We start from the raw sequence: 12658 nt of genomic DNA on the forward strand, positions 1-12658 counted from the left end.
ACATACATCCTTAAGTTAGTTAAGATTAAAAAAAACTGAGTTCACTTTATAAGGAAAGAATCAATTTGTTTTTGCTAAGCCTCTTGACATTTCAATACATCAGAGTGAGTACTTCATATGAAGAGTGTTTGATTTGGCTTGAATACGATAAACCACTGGATGTCTTACTGATGTGTAATTTATTAACTGCAAAAAAATTATTAAAATGCAATTATTTAAATAAATCATATAAACCAGTTACTTTTGTTGTTGTGACTACAGCAAAATGTATACTAATAACCCTGTGAAAAGGATTTGTAATATGTATTACTTTAATAGGATCCAAGTTATATTTCCCTTCCATAAATTGTTGGCGGCCTACTGTTGTCACTGGCACTACAGTCTACACTTACATTTACATATTGTGACCACCAGGAGGTGTGCCAGCTCCCCAACATCCAACACAAGCAGACATCAGACACAAGTTCAGCAACACACAAATTTATTTGAAGCAAGGGCTTCCTTTCGTTTCCCCACCAATGCACCATGTACAGCACAGTATTAGGTACAATAAACAGTCTTTTTCTTTCTTCTTCTGCCTCCACTCCTCGTCCGTCTGTCTGTCTCTCTGTCTCTGTGTCTCTCTCTCTCTCTCTCTCTCTCTCTAATCTGGCTCTCAGAGTAATGGCCGCACCCAGGAGTATTCCATGTGGCCCGTTAGGGCGGTCTGTAATCACTCCCAGGTGTGGTGGAAGCCCAAAGTAAGGCTCTACAGCTCCCCCCTGGCAGCTGCCACGGAACCCACGAAGGCTGCAGCGCATTTCAACTCCCAGTGTGACCTGAGGGAATCTGTGCTTCCACAGCAGCCCAGGGGGACTGCCCTCTAGTGTCCCAGGAGAAATAATGCCCTGACCATGCTGTCTCCCGCAATCGTTCCACAATACTAGTGTTCCAGTCGGGCAAGGCACCTGGCCAACCGTGACAATATAAACAACACTGTTATGATTTTACTTGATTGCAAACAGTCCTAAAAACAGTCTATGCATGTACAGTATATACTTTAATACTATTTTAAAGTTTACCCTTTTTTTCTTTATCATAGGATAGAAATGAATTACCAGATTCAAGCTACACCACTAGTTCCATATTATCTTGTGCAAGTCATCAAAGTAACACGGAAAAGAAAGGCATTGCTGAAAAACAAACTAGAGGCACTTTTTCTAGTGACAGTTCAAGGTAAGATACTTGTATCCTATTTAATATAGCCAGGGTGAGTTGCGTAATCATTACACTTGCTGTTGCTTCTTTTTATACAAAGCAAAAAAATAAAATCTCAAATCCTATATTGCTTATTTCATTGTTTTAAATATTTATTCTGTCTTCAGTCCTGTATTTAATATTATGCAGGAACTTGGGCAGCTAAAAATTAAAACTATCTACTTTAGAACATTTTAAGTACACAGTGAAATGTACACTGAACCACCACAATAACATTTATCAACTTGTTAAACAACATTGTAGGAAAGCTAATGGTTTAATACCTGTCTCTATGTCAATGTGTGATCTTTAGCTACTCGCATCACCTCCCATTCCTCCATACTTATCAATTTATAAATAATTTTAGTGTGCATTTGTGCTTTATAAGGAGATTTGGACAAAACATTTTAAATAAAAATTAAGATTTTTAAATATTGTTTTTTATTTTTTACAGTTCATTAGGGACTAATAAATGGCTGAATCCTGCAGACCCCGATGTTGTGCCATTAAAAAAATGGCATTCACTGACACAATTAAATCAAAGACCTTTATCACCTGCCAGTGCTATGAGTGATCGTGAAATGCGATCTACAACTGATCATGAATTACGTATAGCACTTGAAGAAAGTAGTATTCGAAGAACTGAGCTTGTCAAAAGATTGAGAGAAGCATATGGCAGGCTTGAGGGGCAGGCAGATCAACTGCGAACCAGAGATGACCAACTGGAAAACAACAAAGTCAAGATTGAGCTGATGGTACTAAAACAGAAAGTAAGTCCTAATGCATATTTTGGTGTATCTTTGAAACATTTGACATGAGTCTTAAGATTTACAGATAATAGGTATACTGTATATAAACGACACATTTAAGTCCTCACAAAAATGTTCTCTTTTTAATACTGCAAAGCCATTGTTGTATATTTCTATCAGAGTTGAGTTTCTACACTTGTAAATTTCAGGGTAAATTGAATAATTAAATGAATTATTTCCAATTGGGATCACCTGTGTAAATTATGAATGTACAGCACACCCTCATCAAATGGTTACAAAGAACAGACTGGAAAATAATGTGCATGTCACATGGGCACGATATCGAGGGACTTAGTCACTGCATTACAGACTATATTAATTTCTGTGTCAACACTATTGTACCCTCAGAAACAAGTCAAATTTCTTTATACAATAAGCCCCAAATTACTAAGGAGCTATGAGGTCTTCTGAATGAGAAGAAGAGAGCATTCAGTTCTGGTGGCAAAGAGGCTCTAAAAGGTGTACAGAAAATGCTGAAAAGAAATCTAAGAGAAGGAAGGAAACTTATAGAGCTAACATAGGAAACAAATTCCCTCTAATAACATAAAAGATATATGGAATGGACTGGGCATAATAACGGGACTTACACAAGCTATGTGCTAGAAGGGCATGCAAACAAAGATAACACCCTGAATCAATTTTTAATAGGTTTTCCTTCCTCCACCACCAGTTTCATCCAATAACCAGTCCCCTCACACCATCCCTACTGCAACTACTACCACTTTTGCTGGTATGCCCAGTGATGAGTCTACCATCCATCCATCCAACCAACCCGCTGAATCCGAACACAGGGTCACGGGGGTCTGCTGGAGCCAATCCCAGCCAACACAGGGCACAAGGCAGGAACCAATCCTGGGCAGGGTGCCAACCCACCGCAGATGAGTCTACCTCTGACATCAGTATTCACTGTCCATAACTGATGACCAGGTAAGGAGACAACTGAAGAGGTAACACACAGGAAAAGTCTTGGGACCAGGTGGAATCAGTCCTTGAATACTAAAGGTTTATGCTGACCAACTTTGTTACCTGTGTTGCCTGTTCAGTCTGTCACTAAGGTTCCAGAAAGTGCCACTGCTGTGGTAAACATCCTGTATTGTTACAGTTCCAAAGAAGACCAACATCTCTTTACCTAATGACTACAGACTGATGGCCCTAATATCAGGAAGACCTTTGGGAGGCTGGACTATATGAGCCCTCCTGTGAAGTACCACTTGGACTTACTGCAGTTTGCCTATTGGACAAAGATTGGAGTGGAAGATGCAATTATCTATCTGCTCTACAAAGGTCATTCCTAGCTGGACAAAGCTGGCAGTAATGCAAGGATTATATTTTTTGATTTCTCCAGTGCCTTAAGTACCACTGAACCATCCCTGTTAAGGGGTAAGCTCATAGATATGCAGGTGAATGAGCCTAGGTTTGGCTTCTAAGTGGATGTGAGGGACACTGGCATACCACATAAGGCAGTCTCGTCTAAATTTCTCTTCACCCTTTACACTTCAAAATATAAATATAACACCTGTTTATGTCACTTGCTGAAATTCTTAGATGATTTCTCATTAGCAGGGTGTATTGATAAGGGGAAGAGAAAGAGTCAGATGGTGAACTTTGTTTCTTGGTGCAGGAAGAATTGCCTTTTAACTTAATATCAGCAAAACAAGAAACTGGTTATTGACTTAAGCTGCACCGAAGAGCCTCTACTCCTTGTCACTATTAAGAGAGGGAATTCAGAGGTGGTACACTGCTACAGTCTTTTAGGGATTTGCATCAGTGACAGGCTGGACTGATCTTATAACACTTGTGTATGTATAACAATGTAGACTCTTTTCTTAGGAGACTGCACTTTTCAATGCAGGTGGTGACATTTTTACATTTTCTACAACTCAGTAATGGCCTGTACAATTATCTTTGCTGTGGTGTGCTGGACCAGTAAAGGCGGACTCAGTTGTTGGAGGCACTCTTGACCCACTAGTGTTAGTAGAGAAGAAAACAATGAAGACAAATCTGTTTGACAATATGAACAAAGCTGCACATCCCCTGCACATCTGAGTAATTTTAGCCAACAAATTATTCAGCAGGAGTGTGTAAAGGAACATTACTGGGGCTAATTTATACCAATTCACCTTTATTAATGCCCTTATTGTGACTGACTGCTCTTTTTATCTTTATCCAAGTCAGAGCTTTTCTGTGTATTTTTGTTGGTGGTGTTTGTCCATCCATCCATCCATTGTCTCCCGCTTATCCGAGGTCGGGTCGCGGGGGCAGCAGCTTGAGCAGAGATGCCCAGACTTCCCTCTCCCCGGCCACTTCTTCTAGCTCTTCCGGGAGAATCCCAAGGCGTTCCCAGGCCAGTCGAGAGACATAGTCCCTCCAGCGTGTCCTGGGTCTTCCCCGGGGCCTCCTCCCGGTTAGACGTGCCCAGAACACCTCACCAGGGAGGCGTCCAGGAGGCATCCTGATCAGATGCCCGAGCCACCTCATCTGACTCCTCTCGATGCAGAGGAGCAGCGGCTCTACTCTGAGCCCCTCCCGGATGACTGAGCTTCTCACCCTATCTTTAAGGGAAAGCCCAGACACCCTGCGGAGGAAACTCATTTCAGCCGCTTGTATTCGCGATCTCGTTCTTTCGGTCACTACCCATAGTTCATGACCATAGGTGAGGGTAGGAACATAGATCGACTGGTAAATTGAGAGATTTGCCTTGCGGCTCAGCTCCTTTTTCACCACGACAGACCGATGCAGCGCCCGCATTACTGCATATCCGCCTGTCGAGCAGTGACCCAATCCTGAGCCCACCAAACCGGACCCCCTCAACGCCCTGGCTGCGCCTAGAAATTCTGTCCATAAAAGTTATGAACAGAATCGGTGACAAAGGGCAGCCCTGGCGGAGTCCAACTCTCACTGGAAACGGGTTCGACTTACTGCCGGCAATGCGGACCAAGCTCTGACACCGATCGTACAGGGACCGAACAGCCCTTATCAAGGGGGCCGGTACCCCATACTCTCGGAGTACCCCCCCACAGGATTCCCCGAGGGACACGGTCAAATGCCTTTTCCAAGTCCACAAAACACATGTAGACTGGTTGGGCAAACTCCCATGCACCCTCCAGGACCCTGCTAAGGGTATAGAGCTGGTCCACTGTTCCGCGACCAGGACGAAAACCACACTGTTCCTCCTGAATCCGAGGCTCGACTATCCGACGGACCCTCCTCTCCAGGACCCCTGAATAGACTTTTCCAGGGAGGCTGAAGAGTGTGATCCCTCTGTAGTTGGAACACACCCTCCGATCCCCTTTCTTAAAGAGGGGGACCACCACCCCGGTCTGCCAATCCAGAGGCACTGTCCCTGATGTCCATGCGATGTTGCCGAGGCGTGTCAACCAAGACAGTCCTACAACATCCAGAGCCTTGAGGAACTCCGGGCGTATCTCATCCACCCCCGGGGCCCTGCCACCAAGGAGTTTTTTGACCACCTCGGTGACCTCAGTCCCAGAGATGGGGGAGCCCACCTCTGAGTCCCCAGGCTCTGCTTCCTCATTGGAAGGCATGTTAATGGGATTGAGTAGGTCTTCGAAGTACTCCCCCCACCGACCCACAACGTCCCGAGTCGAGGTCAGCAGCGCACCATCCCCACCATATACAGTGCTGACACTGCACTGCTTCCACTTCCTGAGACGCCGGATGGTGGACCAGAATCTCCTCGAAGCCGTCCGAAAGTCGTTCTCCATGGCCTCCCCGAACTCCTCCCACGCCCGAGTTTTTGCCTCAGCAACCACCAAAGCCGCATTCCGCTTGGCCTGCCGGTACCTATCAGCTGCCTCCAGGGTCCCACAGGACAAAAGGGACCGGTAGGACTCCTTCTTCAGCTTGACGGCATCCTTCACCGCCGGTGTCCACCAACGGGTTCGGGGATTGCCGCCACGACAGGCACCGACCACCTTACGGCCACAGCTCCGGTCAGCTGCCTCAACAATAGAGGCACGGAACATGGCCCATTCGGACTCAATGTACCCAACCTCCCTCGGGATGTGGTCGAAGTTCTGCCGGAGGTGGGAGTTGAAGCTACTTCTGACAGGGGGCTCTGCCAGACGTTCCCAGCAGACCCTCACAACACGTTTGGGCCTACCACGCCTGACCGGCATCCTCCCCCACCATCGAAGCCAACTCACCACCAGGTGGTGATCAGTTGACAGCTCCGCCCCTCTCTTCACCCGAGTGTCCAAGACATGTGGCCGCAAGTCCGACGACACGACCACAAAGTCGATCATCGAACTCAGGCCTAGGGTGTCCTGGTGCCAAGTGCACATATGAACACCCCTATGCTTGAACATGGTGTTCGTTATGGACAATCCGTGACGAGCACAGAAGTCCAATAACAAAACACCGCTCGGGCTCAGATCGGGGGGGGCCATTCCTCCCAATCACGCCCTTCCAGGTCTCACTGTCTTTGCCCACGTGAGCATTGAAGTCTCCCAGCAGAACAAGGGAGTCCCCCGAAGGTATGCCCTCTAGGACCCCTTCCAGGGACTCCAAAAAGGGTGGGTACTCCGAACTGCTGTTCGGTGCATACGCACAAACAACAGTTAGGACCCGTCCCCCCACCCGAAGGCGAAGGGAGGCTACCCTCTCGTCCACCAGGGTAAACCCCAATGTACAGGCTCCAAGTCGGGGGGCAATAAGTATACACACCCGCTAGGCGCCTCTCACCAGGGGCAACTCCAGAGTGGTACAGAGTCCAGCCCCTCTCAAGGAGATTGGTTCCAGAGTCCAAGCTGTGCGTCGAGGTGAGTCCGACTATATCTAGTCGGAACCTCTCAACTTCGCGCACTAGCTCAGGCTCCTTCCCCTTCAGAGAGGTGACATTCCACGTCCCAAGAGCCAGCTTCTGTAGCCGAGGATCGGACCGCCAAGGTCCCCGCCTTCGGCCACCACCCAACTCACACTGCACCCGACCTCCTTGGCCCCTCCCATAGGTGGTGAGCCCATGGGAAGGGTGGTGTTTGTTATAACTGTTATTGAGCTTCTAAAAAACGCTAAATTCCCTTCTATCTATCATGCCAACTGTATAAGGTATGTACTTTTGCTTAAATAAAGTGTAGTCTGTGGTAATAATGTAAATAAGTTCATAAATATTGATCAATTCATTTTGATTGAGGCTGTACACTCTGTGTATTCAACCTAATTTTTCATTCTCCCAACAGCAGCTGGAGATGGCAGTAAATTCCCTGGAACAAGAGAAGGAAATGTTGGAATTGTCTCGCTTTGAAGAGTCAAGACGTGGAGAAGACCTTCAAAGGAAGTGAGTGACACTTATTGTAAAAATAGACAATGTATTTAAAAATATGAAATGTGCTTACTTATTTGCTTTAAATTATAACAAAGACATAGGGGAGTTTATGTATTTGTTTTTAAAATGGCTATCGTGCGTTTTTCGTGTGTTGTGTGTAATCTGCAATCCAGAACACACCCCTACCCCACTTTGATCCTCAAAATTATAAACCTATCCAATCATACCTAAATAAAAACATTTAAAAGTAAAATGAGTGTTGGGTTGATATGGGTGAGGCACAATCAAAAAAGATGTCTAGTAGGTCATTTTGATGAGATTGTACGTTTGATGTGTTACTGTGCTGCAGATGAGATTTTGATGGCCATTCAGAATGAGATCCCAGTGGTGCAGTGAAAAGAATATCTAAAAATGAGCAAAATATGCTATTTTGCTGAAATTAAAATAAAATACTGCTAATAACAGTTAATTTGAACAAACTCAGAATAGTGCAGTTCAGACCAATGACAATGACCTTAGACATAGTCAGGAAAGGGCTGATATCTCCACTTCTAGTAGCTTTAGCTTCAATGTGTAGTCAAAGTCTGCTGAGTCGTCCCCAACATTCACATGAACAATTTGGCAGATAACGAGGCCACTTCAGGGAATAAGATTCATCAAACATTTCCAAACCTGAATGAAGAATTCCCCTTTACGGTCTTTATTTTATTTGCTTCTAAAATACTCAGTTACATCTCACTTGTTTGCCACAAAGTGGCACAGGCCTTTAATAATTAGTCATTGTTAATTGCAATATCAGTAAAAAGTTGATCAGCAAGGAATTGGACTCTAACTGGAATTGGACTATAAACGAAGTTCCTGGGGTTATGATAACACTATAAACTCTATTACTGTGTCTCTGGTTCATCATACTGTTTTAATATTATAGTGTTACTTAAGTCTTTAGTTTTCACATTGTATTCTGAAACAAATCTGTAAGACAGACATATTTTGTACAAATTTAATGCAAGATAAAAATACTTTTTTAGTTTTAATTTATTGCAGTAACGTGTTCTACTTGTGCTACTCTCAGAATCCAACAACTGGAGCTGGAAATGCTGAAGGTGAAAACTGTATTAGAAAGAAGCAGTGTGAATTCTTCACCATTGTACAGTTCAGCCTTAAACTCTCGACTGATTACCAATGGAGAAATAAACGGCTTCTTCAGCAGAACACATGATGACTTTTTCAGACAGGTACAACACTATCATTTCCACATTAGCCAATCTTCTGTAAGATGGATTGTGAGGTACTGTATACTGTTTAGTACTTACTGTTAAGTCAAGGCTATTTTGAAGATAATTGTATGACAAAACCGTAGCAATTGAATAAGTTAAAATATACCATAACAATTAAGCAATTCTGCATATTTTCAGTTTGCATGTTCTCCCTGTGTTTGAGTGGGATTTTCTTCTGGCAGTTCAGTTTTCCCCTTCACATCCCGAAGATGTGCATGTTAGGTTAAATGGTGATTCTAAGTTGTTTATAGTGATGAACTGTTGCTTGTCCAGAGTTGTATCCTACCTAAGCTCATTGTTGTGATGTTAGAGTCCTCATGAACTTGAACTGGAAAAATGTATCAGAAAATAGATGGATGGAGGTAGAAAAATGCAACAATCATTTTTTTCCCCATTTATCACTTATCTTAATGTGCATCTGTCAACATTCATGGAAATTTCACACACATGGCGAATGAAACCTGGAGCTTAGTTCACCTTCCAGCAGGACTTGGCCTAAGTTAACTGAATTTAAAACCATTAGGCATGATGATAGTGGAGGAAAATGGTTGAAAACCATTAATGTACCCCATGGTAAATTAATTAAATTCGAACCAGAAGTTGTTCAAACAATTAGGTCTGAGTATGTTTTGATACTATCCTACAATTTCAATTAAAAATCAAGTAATTACTGTGAAAAAACTGTGAAGAAATGTTCATAGCTAAGACAGATCTCATAATTAACATCCTTATGCTTTCAGGGACTATATTATTTAATCAATGAAATAAACAATCCATGTCTGAAATGGCATTGATAAATTTCTATCCTTGTGGCACAGGTGATTTACTCCTAAGTTGTAAATAAATAAAATTATCCTACTTAACAATCCAATGGAGTAGCTGGATGCCCTTGTCTTAAGTTATAGTACAGTGTATACTGTATGTCAATCCCTATTGCAGAAGTTATTAGAATGAGCAGTGTACATGCATATTTGCATAGCACTTCTTTTAGAATAATACATTTTTGGTTACATTTTGCTTTTATAAAGCAGATAAAAAGAAGTGCTTTTTTCACCTCCAGCATAACTCTTTCCTGCCAAAGTTTTTTTTTTTTTTTAAATTTGAGGGTCTCTTAAAACATTGTAATTGTAAATTAGTATATATTGTACATAAAACATTACAGATTCCATTACCATTCAGCATATAATAGCTTAGAAGCACAACCAAATCTGCAAGGTATATTGATATCCCTTAATATTGCCTTATTACTAATTAGAAAATTGATCACACTTTCAGAATTACGAAAGTGCAATTTACATTTTATTTTTATAAGAAATCATAGAAAGTTGTACATATAGTGGAAATGGGTTTATTATCCCAGTCATAACGTTGTATTCCAAATATCTTTGTAATAAGTTTATATATATATATATATATATATATATATATAGATATTATAGTATTGTGACACTAGGGGTTGCTGTTGCCCCATAAAACCCACAGACAGCACTTTCAAACACCAGGTAAAAGTCCCAGTAATATTTTTAATAACTTCAATGTGCACAAAGAACGTCCACCTCCACAATACTCAATAATCAATAACAATAACACAATAAATCACAATTAATAAATCCTCTACTCCCAGGAGCTTTGTCACTCTTCCTCCCAACTCCGACTCTTCTGCTGGGTTTCCCACAGTCTTTTAAATAGTCCTTGACCCGGAAGTGCTCCTGTCCTTTAGTCCACGTGATTCCATAGCACTTCCGGGTCAGATAAAGAGTTATATTTTTCTTCAGCCCGGAAGTACTTCAGTTCTTCTGTCCCCGTGACTTGGGAGTACTTCCGGGCTTTACGGGAAACAAAAATCCCCTTGTCTTCCTGCAGCATCCCACGGTGGCCCCCAGGGTTCCCAACAGGGCTGTGAAACCGAACTCCATCTCCCATGGTGCCCTGTGAGAATCCTGGGCACTTCTATGCTGCAGGGGAGACACCATCTAGCGGCCTGGATGTGTTGGCTGGGATGAGTTGCTGGACATCCATCAATATATATTATATATACAGTATATATATATATAAACACAAATATATACACATTGTAAAAGATAGCCCGACCACAGACAGACACGACACCTGATGTCCACAACACCCACGTTTATTTTGCGACACAACACACAACTACAGTGCACAACCACCACACTAAACTCAGTCTTTTCCTCTCTTTAGTCGCCTCCACTCCTCTCTTGCAAGCTCAGTCTTCCTCCTCCCAACTCCGACTCCTCGAAGGGAGTGAGACGGCCCCTTTTATCACGCCCCGGATATGCTCCAAGTGCTTGGTGATGGTCTTCCGGCAGCACTTCCTAGTGTGGCGGAAGTGCTGCCCTTGCATGTGGAAGCACTCCGGGTGTACACAGTTCCTGGTTTGGCAGCACTTACTGGTGTGGCGGAAGTGCTGTCCTCCAGGGCTCTAGTACCGTCCAGGTGCCCCCTGGTGGTGGCCACGGGTCCCGACAGGGTTGAGCTCCCCAGCTCCTTCTCCATGGCCCTGATGAAATACAAGGGGGCTGCCCTCTTACACCCTGGGAAAAGCAGTGCCCCTCCTGTGGTCGGATTCTCTTCCAGGCGTCCTGGTGGGGCAAGATCCCTGGTTGTCTGTCACAGCATACATATATAAAATAGAATGTCTCTCTGTATGTTCCCTATGCAATCCTAAACCCTTTGACTGATCTAGACCATATTTTGCATAGTTACTCTTGAGAATCATATGGATAAGTCAGACTACTTTGTAACCCAAAATTCTAACCTGGGGGTCCTAGTGGATTTTTATTCTCCTGTGTGCTGTAGTTTGCACACCAATGCCACATGCTGGCTCAGAGCAGGTGAAAGGAGTATCTTGGGCTTTTGAAGAGGGGTGTTCGGTGAGCCTTGATCTACTTTGTTGGCTTGTCCTCATAGTTTGAGCACTATGAACTGAATAATTTGTTGTCAGGGCTACAATTGATCTTTGTCCTTTTAAAGATCTTTTCAATGATCAAGGATCTTTATTGTCCTGCCAACATCCATATGCTGAAACAAAATTTGGTACACAGTCCCAGTAATTTAAACAGTGCCCATGATAACCCCATTAAAAAAATAGCAGAAAATAGTTTAGTATATGAGTACATTAGTACTGAAACAAAATGCAAATTGAAGTATAAGTCACACAGAGTATACAGTCTGATTTAGTGATGTATTCATTAGATCTAAAAGATAAATTAATTATAAGCAATTCAGTTTTTATTTTTATCTTACTATATATTGTCTTTTATTTTAAAGTTAGATTTGAGATTGTGGGCATGTAAAACCTAAGACCAACTGTATTTCAGCTTGACTTTGCATGAGTTTTCTAATCTAGCAAAATATTTAACAATGATTCTTAAAGAATATATTAGATGCCCTTGAGAGAAGATTTACTGTTGTCACCCTAGCTTAGCACTAAGAACAGTTGCTTCATTTACAAACAGTTGATTTCTGCTGTAGTGGCCTTTCTGGAGCAGACAGGCTTTCAACCAACATGAGATTGGTTGCTAAGAGAAACAGCTGCTTAACAATCCTTGTATTCCTTGTTACATATAGTAGTAACAGGAAGTATGCATCTTTGATCTCATTCAATATGGAGAGCTTTTGTCTGTATTCTAGGTGATCAAATACTCCCGACTTTATAAGACTCAAGGTTAAATTCTGTAATTCTTATTATACTATGGTTAATTTGATGCACTTTATTAGTAAAGTATGCGTCATTTGAGATTCCCCTGTATAAATGTATATGTTTAATCAGAATGAGTGGGCTGGCACAATTAAGTCCAAAATGCTCTTCTTGCTGTTTTGAGGGCTATTTGCTGTATGTCCAGATAAGGAATTATTCTACAAAATCTGTCAGTGCAGGTTTTTGTTCCAACCCAGTTGCTTAATTAGAAAATAATCAAATAACAGATCTTATTTAATATTATGACTTTTAGTGTTTTAACTATGCAATGTCAGGTTCATTCTTAAATCATAGATTTTTTTTTTCTTTTCTAAAGATATCATCCAAATGA

The 12658-nt window shown here is 42.4% G+C and overlaps 1 protein-coding gene across 3 annotated transcripts in view; it reads left to right on the forward strand.

Moving 5' to 3' along the window:
• The window catches only part of LOC114667472 (paramyosin-like), a 91798-nt gene that overhangs the window by 11985 nt on the left and 67155 nt on the right, over positions 1 to 12658 (forward strand). For all 3 annotated transcript variants that reach the window (XM_028822780.2, XM_051920872.1, XM_051920873.1), the window contains exons 3-6: positions 1082 to 1215; positions 1691 to 2006; positions 7244 to 7341; positions 8402 to 8564. In XM_028822780.2, coding sequence (XP_028678613.2) covers positions 1082 to 1215; positions 1691 to 2006; positions 7244 to 7341; positions 8402 to 8564 — 711 coding nt within the window. The remainder of the gene's footprint in view (positions 1 to 1081; positions 1216 to 1690; positions 2007 to 7243; positions 7342 to 8401; positions 8565 to 12658) is intronic.

The sequence above is a fragment of the Erpetoichthys calabaricus genome, chromosome 17 (genome assembly GCF_900747795.2).
Source record: "Erpetoichthys calabaricus chromosome 17, fErpCal1.3, whole genome shotgun sequence".
Taxonomy (NCBI): Eukaryota; Metazoa; Chordata; class Cladistia; order Polypteriformes; family Polypteridae; genus Erpetoichthys; species Erpetoichthys calabaricus.